The sequence below is a fragment of the Pinus tabuliformis genome, chromosome J (assembly GCF_031772625.1).
Source record: "Pinus tabuliformis cultivar Carrire ecotype Pingquan chromosome J, CPIR1, whole genome shotgun sequence".
Lineage (NCBI taxonomy): Eukaryota > Viridiplantae > Streptophyta > Pinopsida > Pinales > Pinaceae > Pinus > Pinus tabuliformis.
This window is the reverse complement of record NC_142295.1, coordinates 570452412-570470665: the sequence shown is the minus strand read 5'-3', so window position 1 is coordinate 570470665 and position 18254 is coordinate 570452412. Positions and strand designations below refer to the sequence as shown.

The window sequence follows — 18254 nt, the reverse complement described above, 5'->3', positions numbered from 1 at the left end:
GTCTATTAACAGCCATCTTTGCTCAAATGAGTGTTGAACAGGTTCTCTTCTCCCTCTTTCGTTGTTGCCCCAACAAAAACTCAGATCTGGATTTCTTTGGCGCTAGAAATCCTCTAAGGAACAAGCTCCCTCTGAAATTCAGTTTCCTTCACGGAAATCCTTCTGCCAACAACTGTTGAACCATCCCTCTGATGTTTCTTTGCTACTGGTAAGCACTGGATCTAGATTTCTTGGCAAGAAATCTTCTGAGGAATTGATTCCCTCTACTTTGCTTCTGCCCCACTAGGTACTGTTCTGCACCAACAGAATCAACACCCCACCAGCAATTCTAGATGAAGTTTGCGCTGCGCCTCTAGCCCCGACAACTGGAAAAATGAGACTCAACAATCTCTGTGCTGGCCCAACAATCATTGCGCTACCCTCTACAGCTACAACATCACACAACTAGGTTGACGCACCCCTCCTCTGCTCTCTCGGCTAAAAACTGCGCTGTCTTCAGCACAGATTCTTCTCTGTCCTTTCGCTAATGGCTTCAGTCCTCCTTGATCTGCAATCGCTCTGATACCATGTGAAAATTTCTGAATCTAACAAACCAAAAATCCTACTGTAGAAAACTGATTTACATCACCTACTTGTATTCTTCATTTAACAAGTTATTTTCAGAAATGTTCAGAAAATTTTAATGTAAATACACTGCAGCCTACACCAATATACAAATCAAGTACTGAAAAATAAATGAGACAAACACACAAAGGACACTTATTTTTGGACTAAACATCCTTGGAAAAACCCAATGCGGGAAAATCGGTGCAGCAACTCTGAGGGCTTTCTATTGTTAAGCAGAAGTTCTGAATACAAACGCTGGTTGCTCTCCCGACAAACCAGTGACAGAGAAATACAATGGAGGAGAACCTGAGTGAGTTTTATCTCACTTCACCTGGCATAATCTGGCTGTTCCGGCAACAAAACTGGCTAGTCCTTGCTACAACTTTGCTGCCCCTTCGCAGTAATTGCGCGGGCTTGCGTGGAGCTCTCTGAGGCTTTGTGTCAACACTTCTGCCCATCGCGTCAGCTTTCCCGACTGTTCCCGCAATTCCTTGATTTTCTGCGTGGAAGGCGACTCTTCCTCTGTTCTGGCCCTCCTGGCTCTGCGTCAAGGCTGCCTGGGCCCAGACTGGCTCATCGTTAGCTCGCTCGGCTACTGTGCTGCCTCCACAAGTTTCTCTTCGCCTCTCTTTCTATATTCCCAAACTATCACTGCCCCTCAGCTGCAAGATCTTCCCAATCGATTTCCCTCCTGAGAACTTCTCACCTCAGAAAATCGATTTCCTCAATCTCTTTGTGTGTCTTCTCCAACTGACCCCAAACCTCCATTTATACTTTTCCTGTTGAGAAATTAACAGGCGTGATCTAATCTCTAATCAATGACTAAGATTAAATTAGACTTGATCCTAGTCTCTTAGAAGCTTCTCACCCATATTTTCATTAATACCCATTAATATTTTAATTTTCCTAAGTTTAGACTTAGGAACTCCATTAAAATATTAATTATTTTAATAAAATACAATCCGGGTGGAATTTCTCCAAATGATTTCTTTGTCTTGGCGATCTCATGTGTTCTAGCCCCTCCACAAAATTTCGGAGCTAGAGCACATTCGATGCTACCCAACAATCAACAAAATCCTTATTGAAATTGGAATCTGTTATGAATATAATTATGTAAAAGTAATAAATATAGATAATAAATAATAATCACAATAATATGTAATTGAAGTAATAATTAGTTAAACAAAGAGGCATGTCTAAGGAGACATGACCATTTATAAAGGGACACCTGCCTAGGGTATATAAGCAAGGCCCTCACTCTCAATTGTATCATCATTCTTGTTCATACATTTTAATATATATTCTTGTATCCTAAATGGAGATCTACATAGTGCAAGTCTTCTGGAGTATTTAACTTGAAGAACAAACTTTGTTCGTTCCTTTTGGTATTAGAGCAGTTCAATCTTTTGGCCGCTCCATCGCTGCACAGAGCCACGCTCTTTGATCCAGGTCTTTGGCCATCAACCTCGCGTCAACGTTGTTGTCGTCACAATTGAAGCACTTCGCTGCACAAGCTTGGAGTTTCTCTATCGCTGATTCGTCAGAGGTCCTTGGCCATTTAAAAAAGAAAAAAATAAATAAAAGAGATTATTAAAAAATAAAAATTATAAAAGTTAAAAAAGAGGTCACAAAAAAAAATTTAATTAAAAAAAGAAGAAGATAAAAATATTAGAAAACAACGAAAACAAAAATAAAAATTGAAAAAAAGGATTATATATATAAAAATAAAAATAAAAAAGTTAAAAAACAAATATATATTTAAAAAATCAGGGAGCTCTACCTCTGCTGCCACCAAAAAGGCTGTGTTGCCAGCCTCTCTCCACAACGCAGCGGAAGCCCGCGGTTCCGTGGATAGACGAGTGTCGCTGCTCCTTTAGATAACTGCAACCACCACCGTAGTGCTGCCTTACCTCGCTAACCTCGATACATCGCAGCTCGTGGCGCCATACACAACCGACATCAGCTGAATTTTTTCGACCGATCCCTAGCGACTCCCATTCTGCTGTTTTCCATAACCACAACGTCATTCTGTCTGCTCTGTATGAGCCATAGTAGCCTGTATACCACTTAGCCACCCTGTCGTTGTCTCACCGCTAGCTTGTTGTCCTGCCAAATCTACCCAGCCACCATCCTTTACGCTCAACACCGTCTGACGAGCAGATCGGTCGAGTCGTCCGTTCTGTTGTTTCCGCTATTAAGCCACAACTTTGTCTCCAGGCAGCTAAATCTTGCATCGTAATCACTATTATATTCATCGTAATACTTTTCGGTCACGTTTTTTGGGTACGCTTCATTCAATCGTGAGCCATAAAGGTTATTAAGTTATAATAATTTTAAAAAAGATTTAATTATATAAGTAAAAATATATATTATATGTATTTAAAATTATATATATACTAATTATATAATTAATTTAATTATTTAAAAAAATAATATTATTATTATTTAATTTATTTAAAAGCATAATTTTTTTTTTTTTTTTATAAAATTTTGACAAAAGACATATATTGAGTCAACAATTGAAGAGAAAAATGGCATCTAATTCAGAATTGAAAGAAGGCAAATTTCCGTAATTATGCTTTAGTGCTATTTAGAATTAAAGGGTCTATTGCAGGAAAAAATGTCACATTGTTATCTCACCTGCCAAAGATAAAAATTATATAATGCCTAATCGCAAACCAGTTAGTGATTTCAGAGTCAAATATAATAAAAAAATTAGACTGTTTTGGCAACCAAAAATATGACAAACAATTAACAGTTACACATTGAGGTTTATACATTTATATTGCAATTCTTAGTTCAAACTCTATAGAGCAATCACGGTGACATTATTTTGGGTTCACCCTGGATGGAAACTCTATGATCCTTCATCTTAAATATGAAAAATAAGTTTTAACATTTTCCTACAGGAAGAAGAAAATAACACTCTAGGATGTTACACTGAAGCAAAATTTAGTAACACACAAAGACATACAAGATATTTCAAAAGTAATTATTCAAGAAGGTAAAAAAGTACTACAAAATATGCAGAAATAAATTGACAAAATCACTTCTGATCGAAATGAAGAAGTTTCTTGGCTTAAAGACCATAGTGAAAAATTATTAACACAAATTAAGAAGCTTAAGAAGGACAAAAAGTCGTTGGAAAATAAGGTACAACAACTTATTGAGAAGGAAGCATTGAATTCTTCAAATAAAGAAATTCAAGTTGAAGAAAATGGAATGAATACCGATCCAGTGAATATCACAACTCAAGAAGAAGACACGTTAGTTAAAGAAAAAACACACTCAGATGTTGAGATGAAGGAAATTCCAAGTGAAGATTTTGTAACCAACTCGATGACATCGGAACCTGAAGTAAATCAGAATCTTTCCACACACATGATAAGGGAAACCAAAAGAACTCTTTATCTACATTCGAATCATAAGAACAAACATCTCAATCAATCTAAGAATCCATATCACTCAGGACATAGACAACAAACTTATGTTTTCAAGAATACTGAAGTGTGCACAACTCAGTCTAGTGATAACAGTTCATCACAAGTTTCCAGTAATCAAAATATTTCACAAAAGATTAATTTAGGATGGTCAGAGCCTTCCTTTGTGCGGCAATTTTATATATCACTCCAAGGATCATATCAATTTATATCGATAAAGATGATTGTCCCAAGACGAGAAGGCATTCGTAGCAGAAAAAGAGATCAGGCAGAAGACATTTGTAGCAGAAAAAGAGATCAAGCCCTTTCATCAACAAGCTTTGAGGACAAAGCTTTTTGAAGAGGAAGACAAATGTTATGAATAGAATTATGTAAAAGTAATAAATATAGATAATATAATAATAATAATAATAATAATAATATGGAATTAAAGTAATAATTAGTTAAACAAAGAGGCATGTCTAAGGAGACATGACCGTTCATAAAGGGACACCTGCCTAGGGTATATAAGTAGGCTCCTCATTCGCAATTGTATCATCATTCTTATTCATACATTTTAATATATATTCTTGTATCCTAAATGGAGATCTACATATTCCAAGTCTTCTGGAATGTTTAACCTGAAGAAACTTTGTTCATTCTTGTATCCCGGATGATTCTTGAAGAATTCTCTCTTCAAAGGAACGAGACCACACAGGACCAAGTGGACCCAGCCTAGGTTAGGAGGTGAGAGTTTAGCAACCAATGATGTTCTTAACCCAAATAAGGAGAGGGAAAGGATCAAAGAAAGAATATTCACTAAAGGTGTTGAATTGATCCTATGGGGCACTAGCCTTGGAGATATCAGGGACAAGTTTGATCTTGAAGCTAGGGCTTGGCTTTGCTCACAACTCCACTGTCGGAATGGCTTCAAAATTGGAGGAGGCCTTGAGGAGACACCAATGCAGGAGGAGCTAGGAGATCGAACTTTTTGGAGGGCTATTTTGTCGGAAAAATGATGCCCTAGATGACCCAACTTGGTTAGACCTAGAAAAATGTGAAAAAGAGTTGATTTTAAAGTGACCACCTCTTGGTAGATCAGTGCCTTAGTCTTGGGAGAATGGAGTCTATGATAAATATGAATGAGGACCTTTGGTTCTTAGTTAAGGAGGCTTCAAGACCACTTTGCTACTGCTAGCCTTCCATGTCAAAGAGAAGCAATCTTGCAGCTTTCATACTTCGATGTGCAAAACCTGATGGATTATCAAGATCATTTAATTGATAGAATTACCCCTAGGAGATTTTTTTTCACATTACATGGCCCATACATTGAGAGATGCTATAATAGAGACAAAATTCCACAATTTAAAGCAGTAAATGCATGTAGCAATTAGTCCTAAGAATAGCGAAAATCCTAGTCCAATGTATATGAAAAATTAAAACAAGAATAACATTAAAAGAATGTACTTACATGTAATAGAATATATCCAACCATCCACAATTTGACAAGAGAGAAGCTCCAAGATAAGATAGACCAAATCCACATATTAAAATTCATCCATAAAGCTCCAATTCACCCACTAAGAAAAAGTGTGAAATTCTCAAGAGAAAGAAGAGATCTAATCCAAAGTGATGATGAGATAACGAACTCGTCTCACTTGTATTTATACACTAATGAGGAGTTCGAATTAGCCTCTTTAGCCTATAGAAGCCCCAAAAATGAAATAATGTTATAATAATCTAACTTTTGGCGACAAGCCCACCAAACTAGCTCATAAATGAAAGAATAAGCCCTCTCAAGAGGTCAAATAATAATCTATGCATGTCATAGGGTCCTCTAAGAGGCCTAATGAGGTCCATGGGTGCCATAATGAAGAGTAGGACCTTCAAAAGTGATGGACAAGGGGTTGGCCCCTTGTTCTCCAAATAATAAACTTGTGGTGCTCCCAATAGCTATGGGGGCACAATAATAACATCATGGGTCTCCAAATGAGTCGAGGATGCGTGTAGATCGTTTGTAAGGGCTTTGATGATGGTGTAGGCGATGCCACATCATCTTACAAGTCTTGGGTGAGCTGCGAAGTGCATGGTACATCCCTGGGGTCGGCTGGGAAAAGGTGAACCATTTGCATCATCCTCGTCCAATGGGAGTATCTCGAGCATCTCTGATCATCCTCGGGGATCCATGGAGTGTTGTCTACTGCTGTGGAGGCCCATGGCTCTCAGCACACACCTTACATGTGCCAATGTAGCCCTTTGGAGGATTAGGACCCTGTATAGGGAGACCAAACCCAAGATGGGGACCATCTGCAATCCTGCATAAGATCCAATGCGTCCCCTAGCCTTCCAGTATAACAAGTCATTGGGGAAATCGAGTAAATGAGCTTACCAACCATGGACCACAGGTGGGGACTTCATAATGGCCTACCCTTCCATAATGGCCTTCGGGATGTGCCAATGTGTCCTAAACTCCAAATGGGGTTAACCAAGTATTCTATTAGGTGGTTCCTACTTCTAAAGGGGATAATATGTTCAAGGTACACCCTTCAAATGGTGGTGGCATGTGACAGGATAGGTGAGTGAAGTAGGGGATGAGAAGGGGCAGCCCTGGGCCACATTCTGGGGTACAAAAGTAGCTGATAAAAGGGAAGCCCACCCTTGGATTTATAATGTATAGGAGGGAGCAATCATGGTACATGAGGTGCCTTGACCTTGATTTTTCCACCCTTATTTATATGTCTTTTGCCTTTTTATGTTTTTCTTTGATTAACTGCTCGGGGCTCAAGGGGTAAGAGCGTGATGCATAAGATATAGCAATGATTATCCCCTTTTAAGGTAGGGTGGTTCATTGTCCACCAGGGATTGGGACAATCATGGGTTCCTATATGATGAAGGAGGCTCATAGAACTTGTAGGAACCAGGGTGATGGCCATGATGATGGGGAAGAGCTCATGTATTGGCTTTTGTTGATGTGCTAAATGTGTTTGTCTCGACCATCTTTTGCATTTCGTGGTACATTTTCCTGTTGAATGTGGCCAAAGATGCTTTTGTCTTTCTTTTTAGCTGCATCAACCTCCGAGGCATCATTCCAAGCATGACCCAAGGTGTGGGCAATGGGAAGGGGTGAGCTAATCATATGTGGACCCAGTGGGGGAATGTGGACCTAGGTGGGAGAAATGATGAATGGGGGTAATAATGAGTTGAAAGAGGGCAATATAAGCGGATAAGGGAGCAGGACCACGCAACCAAAATCGGAGTTTTCCATGAAATACCATCCTTAAAGCCAAATGGTCAGTAAAAGAGATCCCATGGGACTAGAATGCAAGATTAATATCCAAAATGGGTCTACGGGACAAGGGCATAGACCTAACCCATTCTTTCCGCCGAATCCCCCCATTAATCCATGCCCAGAAGTGTCCATGATAAGCAAACTACAATAATCAATTACCAAATGACAAGGCATACTTTAGGTTCAGGAAGCCCACCTTCAAACATACAATCATGGCAGATGGGCGAGGGACCACATGGTTGACTTAGGTGGCGGAGAAATGGTACAATGAGCTAGCTAGTGTTTGCAAGGGGTTGTTGGCTGCCGGTTGAGGACCATCTTGGAGAAAAAATTTCTCCTAGGGATATCACCCACAAAATGGTGGGTAACAGTCAGCTTTGAGAGGGAGTTTGGGAGCACTCTCCATCTTAAAGATGTTCTCTATGTTTCAGGCTTGAAGAAGAACCTTGTCTCAATAACTACCCTTGAGGACAAGGGATATGGTGTCATCTTCAGCAGGGGTAAGGCTTACCTCAAGCACCTAGCTTCTCGGTGAATGAAGTAGATTGGTGTGAGGATGAAGAACTTGTACAGACTGTAGGTTGAGTCTTGTGCAACTTTGAGCAACAAACTAGGAGATGCACCGAGTATAGATGTGGGGGAGATGTGGCACAGGCGCACGGGGCACTTGCATCATGGGGCGTTGAAGATTCTTCATCAGATTGCTACAGGGTTACCACAGGGAAGTCTTACAGACAAGAGTGGAGTATGCAAGGGGTGCACACTTGGCAAGTTTGCCAAGTCTTCTTTCCACGGCTAAGACAATGGAGCTAAAGGGATTTTGGCGCTGGTGCGATCAGTAGTATGCAGGCCTTTCTCTTCTCCATCACTGATGAGACACAGGTATTATGTTACTTTCATTCATGATTATTCTCGGAAAACTTGGATAATTTTTATGAAGAAGAAATATGAGGTCTTAAACAAGTTCATGGAGTTTAAGGCTTTGGTGGAAAACCAGACCGGGAAGAAGATCAAGGTAGTGAGGAGTGACAATGGCGGGGAATATATCTCCAATGCCTTTGGAGACTTGTGTGTCATGGAGGGCATTAGGAGAGAGTTGACAACACCCCACAACCCTTAGCAGAATGGGGTGGATGAGATGAAGAACCACAATATAGTTGGAGCGGCCAAGGCCATGTTGCATGACCAAGGGTTGCCTATGTTCTTGTGGGCAGAGGTATGCCACACTGCAGTATTTCTACAGAATAGGAGTCCACACAGGGTTCTTGGACGAGTTATCTTGGAGGAGAATTTCATAAGCAAGAAGCTTGATGTTTCACACTTATGTATCTTTAGCACAAAAGTTTATTCCCATGTGTCCAAAGATAGTAGGAAGAAGCTAGAGCCCACAAGAGAAAAGGGTATTTTTGTAGGATACAATGAGACAACTCAGGCATACAAGGTGTATTTACCAAGACTCAAGAAGACAGTTCTTATGCAGGATATGAGGTTTGAGGAGGATCGAGCTCTGAGGGAGTCCTTAGAGCGAGAGCAAATTGCAATACCTGAGGAAGAGCTACTCGCTCCCAAGCAGGAGGAGCCTCAACCAAGATCATAGATTGAGTCTCAGCTAGGTGGCAAGAGGGCTGCAGAGTAGGATGATCTACATGATGATGAGGAGAAGAGACCAGGACGAGAGCAGGCAGCTACTCAGTTAGAGACTCTTGGCACAGGGAGGAAGAGAGCCAAGTGGGTTGATAGGTTGATTCAGGAGGCCCAAGAGCATGTTGAGGCTCCTAGCACCATGTTTAGGTAGAGCAAGCAGCCACAAAGGTACACAAGATATATGGCACTGATGACAGAGGTGGTGGACACTAAGCCTTCTAGTTATAAGGAGGCAACTTCTTAGTAGGTTTGGTAGGATGCCATGGTGGAGGAATATTCCTCCATCATGAAGAACGATGTCTGGGAGATTGTGCCACGACCTGAGGGAAAATCAGTAGTTGGCTCACGCTGGGTGTACAAGGTGAAGCATGGAGCAGATGGGAGTGTGGAGAAGTACAAGGCCAGGTTTGTGGCCAAGGGCTTCTCACAGATTGAGGGCATAGACTATGATGAGACCTTTGCCCCAATAGCATGATATTCATCCATCAGGACTATTTTGGCACTTGTAGCACAGATGGGGTGGAAGATCCACCAAATGGACGTGAAGACAACATTCCTCAACAAAGTAGTTGGGGAGGAGATTTATATAGAGTAGCTAGAGGGGTTTGAGCAGTTCAACAAAGACGCGTGTGTAGAGTGAAGAGATCTCTTTATGGGCTCAAGCAGGCTTTGAGAGCGTGGTATAGTCATATCGACAACTACATTTGAGGATTGGGGTTCACTAAGAGTTAGGCAGATGCCAACCTATACTACATCATGGTTACTGGGCTTCTGCTCATTCTAGTGAGGTAATAGCTACCAAATCTAGTCCTCGCAATCTTCAACAACTCCAATCTTGAGTGACTGCGGAAAAGGCCATGGGTATTGCTATGATTTGTAATAAATTTTATCATTTGTTTGCCTTTCTTGTACAAATCACCAATCCATTTGTAATGTTCGTTTTTGTTCTTAACAATGTCATGCATCAAAAGGTTCATTGTGTGAACCAAACACCTAGACCAAAATATGTTGGGGTATTTATCCTCAATAATTGCTCCCGCTGCCTTACAATTAGGAGCATTATCAGTGATGACTTGGATGACATTGTATGGCCTAATACGGTCAATTGTTTCAAGTAATAGTTCTGCAATGTTGATGGTGGTCTTGAACTTGTTTGAGTAATCATATGCTGAAAGAAAGATGGCACCACTAACAGACACAGCAAGAACATTTATCAATGGCTTGCTTTTTACATTTGTCCATCCATCAGATACAATGGACACCCCATGGTTAGTCCAAGAACTTGTCATTCTATTCAAAGAATGTGGTATTTTTGCTTTTTTCATGATCAAGTTCAACGGTTCTTGCCTTTTCATACCCAGGGCTCTTGTATCCTTTAGAGGCATCATTTATGGCAGAAACCATTTCGTGCCAATAAGGTGAGCGAAGAACATTGAATGGTATCCCACATGCATAGAGAAACCTGTAAACTTTTGAATCCACATCATTCCTACACCCTTCATCAAGGAAATCTGATATGGTTCTACGCCTTAAACCTAGTGACCCTGTGTCTCCATATCCACTGCCTTGGGAGGATCCTGAAGGAGTTCTTTGTGCATGTGATTGTGAGCTTGGTTCAAAGAAACCCTTTGATTTTTTAGATTTGTATTGGGCTTCCTCCTCTTCCCTTATGTATTTGGCTCTATCTGTTGCTAACACACCTATACAAGTTTTGATTCCTATTTGTTTATCTCCATCCCATGGCATTTTCCCATAGAGGTGTTTTCTGGCACAGGTGTATGAACCTGTGTAATTATTGTTGCAATGGGGGCAATGAAATTTAGTGGTTCCACCCCCTTTCCCTGCTTCAGGCCTGTTAACATATTTCCACAATGGGGTTTGGTCTTGTTTAGTTTTTTGAGCTGACTCATGTTCACTCTCCTCCAGCTCCTCCTCACCGGGGTTTTCATCAAATCCACTATGTCCCCCTTCTTCATCCCCTTCTTCATTTTCAATTTCAACCCTCCTTTTTCTACTCTCCAGCACCATAATAACCAAAAAAGGAACCAAGAAGAAGAAAATGCCAAGAAATATAACCATGATGTTTGAAATTTGAAGTTTTGAATCTGCAAAATTTAAAAAAATGGAATGGGAATGGGAATGGGAAATAGAGAAAAAATTATTTATTTATTTAGGAATAATTTAATAAACATTAAAAAAAAATTGCTAGACACTCTATTCAATATTGTAGAGCCTACCTCTTTGGCGTCCAATCTCCCCTTGCAAGCTCTTCAATCTCCCCTTGCTCCTTGCTTTCTCTTGCTCTCTCACTCTCTTGCTCCTTGCTCCTTGCTCTCTCCTTGCTCCTCACTCTCTCCTTGCTCTCTCCTTGCTCTCTCTCACTCTCTCCTTGCTCCTCACTCTCACCCTCTCTCAATCTCCCTCTCTCAATCTCAATCTCACTCTCACTCTCACAATGATGAAATGAAACCCTCCCTGCTTCCCTCCCTCCTTTTATTTCCAAAAAAACCGAATTTTTTTTATTTATTTTTTAATTTTCCGCGCCCAATAATTTTTTTTGCACGGTCCGCTCCCGGTGTCATTTTCGTCGCTTTGGGAGTGATTTTTATAACCCGGGAGCGGTCGGGAGCGATTTTTTTTTCCACCCCATTTCTTTTTTGTTTGTTTGTTCCTCGTGGTCCGCTCTCGGTGTCGTTTTTGTCGCTCCGGGAGCGATTTTTATAACCTTTGAGCGGTCGGGAGTGGTCGCTTCCTGACTGCTCCCGGGTTATAAAAATCACTCCTGGAGCGACGGGAGCGATGCTCCTTGCTTCACTCCAGAAATAGGCAGGGAGTGCAAATTTTTTTACCGGAGCGATTTCGGGAGCGCGCTCCCGACCCGCTCCCAAGTCGCTCCCTCCCGGAGCGTGGATTGGGAGCGGGATCGAGGGGGGTTCCCCTGCAACACTGCATCTGCGCATTATGTTGATTCTTTAATTCCCCAAGGAATTTGGAAAATCCGACACTTGAGTATTGTTACTCTCATTATGTAGACAACTTTTGATGTAATGCATGTGCCATACTACTTAACGTTGGCACTGTTTTGCCACTTGGAAACCTATTTGACATATTTGACCAACATTGACCAAGTTGTAACTAGCCACTACCTCATATGATTGGAAATTTTTTATGTGGCATGGAATCCTCTCATCAAGCTGAACAAACTGAGACCAAATTGACTTTTTGACCACCGAGACCACTTTGCATTGGGAACTGTAAACTGCCTCAGGAACTATGAAAGTTATCAAAATGAGATTGCCATGCATGAGAGTTGTTTGACAGATAATGCACCAAAGGCAAGGCCACCTATAGACTCTATAGATTCTAACCTTGTAGTAAGACATAGGTACACCTTGACGTAGGCTGGAGTGGCCCATACACTGGTGATCACCCCTACAAAAGTAGGATTCCATAAAACTATGAGTCCTCAAGCAAGCTAACCTAAGGCCCTCCAATCCTATATAGGACAAAAGGAACTCGAGATGAATTTCAAGGGATGGGCCATGGTCCGGCCAAAACAACAAGATACAAACAATAAGAACAAGATACAGGCTTGGGATGCCTAATACATGGCCTCGCATGGTTGTTACAATGCTTTTGACTTGTGACCTTGGGCTTATAATGGTGGTGATATATGTTGCAAAAGTTTTCATATGTACCCCTGTTGACATGAGGGGTAATAGTATGTATTGGTATGGAACTAGCCAAATGCATAGGAACATTGGTGATAATTGGTTGAGCTAACTCCTTGGACTAGTAAATGAAATAAAATATAATAATTGTCTACATTAATTTATCTCGCCATTTTACCCCTAGTATTGACAATCCTACACTGTAGTAAACAAATTGGAGTTGCTAAACTCAGTGAATCAGGGACCTCTCCTAGGGCTTACATTGTTCCCTCATTAGTGTAATTCCTTCTTTCACCATAAAATTCTATGTCTGAAATCCCTGTGAAATGTTACCAAGGTGGATATCACCTTTCAATATGCACCCTAGTTTATTTTTGTCATCATTATTATTTTAAAATTATAACATGGTTTCCTTGTATTTCTGTGTTGTTTTATTATAAAAATAATTTTGCAATATTGAACACGGTTTTTGATATAATACACTCTGAAAACAACTTCGATTTACAGGTGAGTCATGAGTTATTTTATGTGGTCGTAGATGAAAAAGGAGGGAAATGTTTCAGTTGGCAAAGACGTGCATATGTAGATTATATAGATATTAAAAATGGTAATAGAAGTGCACCTTTAATGCATCTATTTGCGTATTAAAGAAATTCCAATGTTTTAGGACACTGAATAACAAGAATGACAAATCATTCTGGCATTTGAAAGGGTTCTTTTCGATCAGAATGGAAATTTTATCTGAGACATTCTTTTGGCTTGTTTTCAGAATATGCATATACAATGAGAGTCACAGAAAAATGTGACACATATAGTTTTGGTGTCGTTTTATTAGAGCTACTTACTGGACAGCCACCTGTTCAACCCCTTGACCAAGGAGGAGACCTTGTTACATGGGTGAAGAGGTCAATTAAATCAACTTCATTGACCTCTGGAGTACTTGACAATCGTGTAGATCTAAGCAAACGGAGAACAGTTGAAGAGATGTCTCTAGTTCTGAAAATTGCTTTGTTCTGTACAACTACATCACCTTTTGATAGACCAACAATGCGGGAGGTGGTGAAAATGCTAGTAGATGCTAGAGAGAAGAGTGCAAGTGTTCTTTCATCTCCGACATCAGAAACTCCTTTGGATCATGATATCACATAAAGGTATATATACATGTTTTTTCATTTAGTCTTTGCAAATTCTCCATGAATTTGAAATATTCATTATGTGAATATTTGTGTAATGCATTGTATCTATGAAACCGAAATACATTTTCTAGTCATATGCTGCTATGGTAATGTACTATCTCAAACGTTTTTAGTTGATACATGCTCTCTGAACTCACCATTACCTGTACAAGTGCGGCAATCTACATCTACTAATGGCTGTAACTCTAGAAGAAGGGATAAAATGATGATTCCTCCATGCCTTGTTAGCTTCCATGCATAGCCGGTCTTTCTGAATATAATGTAGGAATAATCATATATGATTATTGCTCCCTCTTTTACTGATATATAAAACTTATTTCTTGAACATATTGAGTAGGTCAGATATCACTGCTCTAGATTTGGATTGCCTTTTGATGGAGAAAAAACAAAACGTGGGACAATATACCTTCTGACATTATGTCAAACCACCTACAGGCTGTATATATTTTGAGGGACTACAAGGATATAATAAATGCTAAAGAAGGTCATGGTTGTTTCGTTCATCTCCATCTCTTATTGGATATTTTGATAATAAATCATGAGTCATTTAAATGTTTTTTTACTTTTCAAGCCGAGTCATATATTATACAAAATCATGAAATGTACATGCATCCATAATGAGGTGCATAAAAAAACTTTGCTTTCTGTGCCCATGTAGGCAAGGAGAACAAGCATTTCTCACTGTCCTACTTGGCAGCTGATACTGAAAATTCTCAAATTTCGTAAGTAGATGGAGCTTAGCAAAAACATCATAGACTATCTGCATTTTTTCTCCATCGTAGCCATTTTAATTAACCCTTAGTCTAATTCAATAGTTCTATTTGTGATTATTCTCTCTCCTTAGGATTAATGCAATCAGGGATAGTGTTTGATACAACCACCCGAAAATTAGTTTGTGCTTGCTCATCTTTGTCCCAAAGACTAAAAAAAAGGTATCTAGACAATGGAAGGAACCATGGACCACCTGTTGAGTCAATTCTGGAGATATGACCATGCCATCAACAAATGGGAATTTTGGCATTTATTGGTCTTGAAGGAGATGGATCCCCTTTGCTTTGTATTCTAGTAGCCCATAGAAGATACCCAAGAGCATCACCTACAATAATTCAGAAGGGGTTAGGGACAATGACAACTCAAACAAGTTGAAGAGCTTGCAATTGGCTAACACATTATTTGGAGCATAGGAGAATAGGGACCTGATTGTCTCTAGAAATTTTGGATCACACCCCATCTATAAAAGCATGTTAAGGATAAGTCTTATTGAGCTATGCCACAAGCCTTAGCAAATTCAATATTTAAGAACAAAACTTTTTGACTTGATTCTTTAGCCAGCTTTATAAGCTCTTATATTGAGATTAGTTTGTTGGGGATGCATCAACTTGACCAAAATAGGTTTGTTAGGCTCCAGCCACATTGGCAACTAACTTTAGCCTTTTAGCCAATCCTGGTTAGAATCTTGTAAGCCAACTTGAGTACCAATTGTATCTCTATTGGATTCTTTAGTATTAATTTTATAAAACAAATGCTAATTTATAATATTAATGTTAGTTTGGTTTTAAGCCACATACACCACTAAAATTCAATGGTTATCTTATCCTCACTGGAGTTTTCACTTCCCACATAGTCTAAACAGAGGATTTAACCTCTTCCATTGTCAAGGACTTGTCCAACTAGATGGCTTTCCTCTCGGAAATACAAGTAAGAAGTTGGAATCAATAGTCATTGTTTGATAATTTACTTTAGTAAGAGTCCTCTTAAGTTTTGAAGGGGAAAGAGGAAACATTGCAAATGGTTGTAAAGTTTTCCAAATCTCCTTGGCATCCTTAGTTGTTAGTGTCTTGGTTCATCATAGCTAGAACACAAGCTAAAGAAAGAGGCAGTGATCAGACTTAGCACTTTCTTTAGCACTTTAGAGCCTATGACAATAGTAGGAAATGACAGTTGAAGATACTTCTTCTCTCTTCAACCTAGATAACCTCTCATGTGGCATGCTCGAGTAATGAATAAAATCTAGAAGCACACTAAAGATAGAACATATATGATCATACAGATGTGAAATAACTGGCAGCTACCAATTTCCATCAGCCAGGCATCCGTATGACTGTCCCACTGGATCCCCACTAATCAATCTATCTTGATTCTCAATAATGTATATTCCAGACGGAAACCACCCTAGGGAATTTCATGTTATAGGCTTAGTACATGATAATAAAATATGCATGTGATAATCTTTACAATGACATGAATCAGTATGGTACCAACAATAAATGCCACATAAATAATAAAGCTATTAACATCTTGTTCTTTGTTGGGTTGGATTGTTTGATCTCTCTAAGAAGTCTAATGGTCGTTTGAACTGGGGTAAAGAGAGCTGCAGAATAGCTCCCATGGTTCACGCCATGCATGACATGAAAAACATACTAGTAATGCTAGAGGATATTTTTTGGGATAATAGGCATGGAATTGTGAGAATGTTGGTGGCTAATAAGCATAGAGTTATGTTTGAGCATTAGCTTTACTGTTATGAAACTTTGCCGAAAAAAGTTACAACAAAAATTTGAAGAAGACTCTTTTAAAACTGATTTCAGGATTAGTCATGGTACCATAAAATATAGTAGGCCTAGTGCAAAGTCTCACTAGACAACCTAGGTCTTGTTACCCACCAAAAGTGGTTGACCCCTAGGAGAAACTTTTCTCCTATTCATCTCTTCTAGCTGGTAGCCAGCAACCCCTTATAGCCACCGAGTAGCCGATGTGATGTGCCATTCATATTACAGTCACCTACATTAGTCACATGTTTCCTCGCCTGTTTGCTAAGAGCACATGTTGGAAGGTGGGCATTTGACCCAAAAGGTTCTTTATTCATTATGCATGCAGGGGCTTATGCTTATTTGTATTTGGGAATCTGACATGGATTATGGGGTAACTTGGAAGAAGGAAGGACTTTGACCATACTTTTTTTCTCTCACCTTACATGGGGGGTTAATTTTCAACCCTAATCTAGTGGGACCTCCCCTAATGGCCCATGGCTTTAGGAAGGGCACTACTTGAGAAACCCTGATTGAGATAGCATAGCCTCATCTCTCCCTTTCCATACTTACCACTTTCCATCTCACATCATGAGCCCTATAATCGACCTCCGTTCTTCGGGTTCAACTGACCATTGGTGTAGTGTCCCCAATTAATTAATATGGTGAAGAAGAAATTCCATTTTTGCAATTTTGACCATCAGGAGATATTTTGGCGTTAGAACTTAGGAAAGGTGGATTAGGAGGACCCTATTTGGCTTTTTAGGAAAAGAAGGCTTCCAAACATTAGAAAAGGTAATAAATCAAAGCGCAAGTGGAATGTGGGGACCACTTCAAAGGGAATTCGTACCCCTTAGGAGAGTTCGAACTTGTGGGGAGAAAGAGGAGAGGGAACTCTGATTGTGGGGGCCACATGAAGGAATAGAAGGTGCAACAAGGTAAATAGAGGTGGAGGGCCTCATTTTGGGGATGTTTTTGCTAATTTGATATTTGAACCATAGTTTGCTCAAGTTGTTTAGCTGGGTCAACAAAGTGTTGTTCAGCACACGAGATTTCCGAGGGGAAATCTCAACTCCTACTTTGGTGGACTTCGAGTGCCACCCTAGGGGAGACATTTCCACACTTGTGAGCTAGTCTGGGAGTATTATACAGATGAAATCGAATTGTTCTGGGGTAGACTGGACGCAGAAGGGAAGTACGCACTTCCTAGGAGAGGGAGCTTCAGAGCAACATTGGTTTCGGACTTTTGGGGACATAATTGCCTTGGATTTTGCTACTCTTGGGTGGAGTTTACCGGGCTGAATCAGTGGCTGGTCATCTGGCCAAAATTCTTCCTCCAGTGCACACGCAAAGGCAGTCTTACTGGGCTTGCGCAGTCATTAGAGGAGCACGTCGGTTGTGGAGGCTTGTACCGGAGTTGGGGCTGAAGATTTGCAAGGGGGCATAAGGATAATTCTTGGAGGTATCCTCAACTAATTTTGGAGGGCTTTGGCAGCTATTTACCAGGAAGTACGAATTACCCAATTGTAGAGGGTGCTCACATTATTTGGGGTCAATTTTGGAAGGTTGGAATTAGGCCCAACCCTTACTAGGTTTTTCAGGGTTTATTGAGGAGAGGTCAAGGTTAATTTGGTTGAATTTTCTGAGCACTCTAGCAGGGTCAAACAAGTCTCTTTCCAACCAGCAACTATTGGTAATATTGCTCCATTTTGTGGGTTTTCTGGTTTGAAGGATTGGTACCAATTCCTTTCTGGGTCTTGTGGGCAAAATTAAGAGGAACCTACAATAGCGATTTCAAGCCAATTTGGGAATTCCAACAAGGGACTCTAACCACTTTCGGATAATTGCAGTGGCACAATTTATGGGTCAACGCAGAAGCTAATTTCTGGGCACACGTGGAA

General features: G+C 40.1%; 1 protein-coding gene across 5 annotated transcripts in view; it reads left to right on the top strand.

The window, feature by feature from the left end:
• The window catches only part of LOC149228268 (uncharacterized), a 110158-nt gene that overhangs the window by 12444 nt on the left and 79460 nt on the right, over positions 1-18254 (top strand). For 2 of the 5 annotated variants that reach the window (XM_089378130.1, XM_089378132.1), the window contains exon 2: positions 13399-13780. In XM_089378130.1, the coding sequence (XP_089234256.1) occupies positions 13399-13778 (380 nt within the window). In that variant the 3' untranslated portion in view covers positions 13779-13780. The other 3 variants (XM_089378131.1, XM_089378133.1, XM_089378129.1) reach the window with 3 other exon arrangements.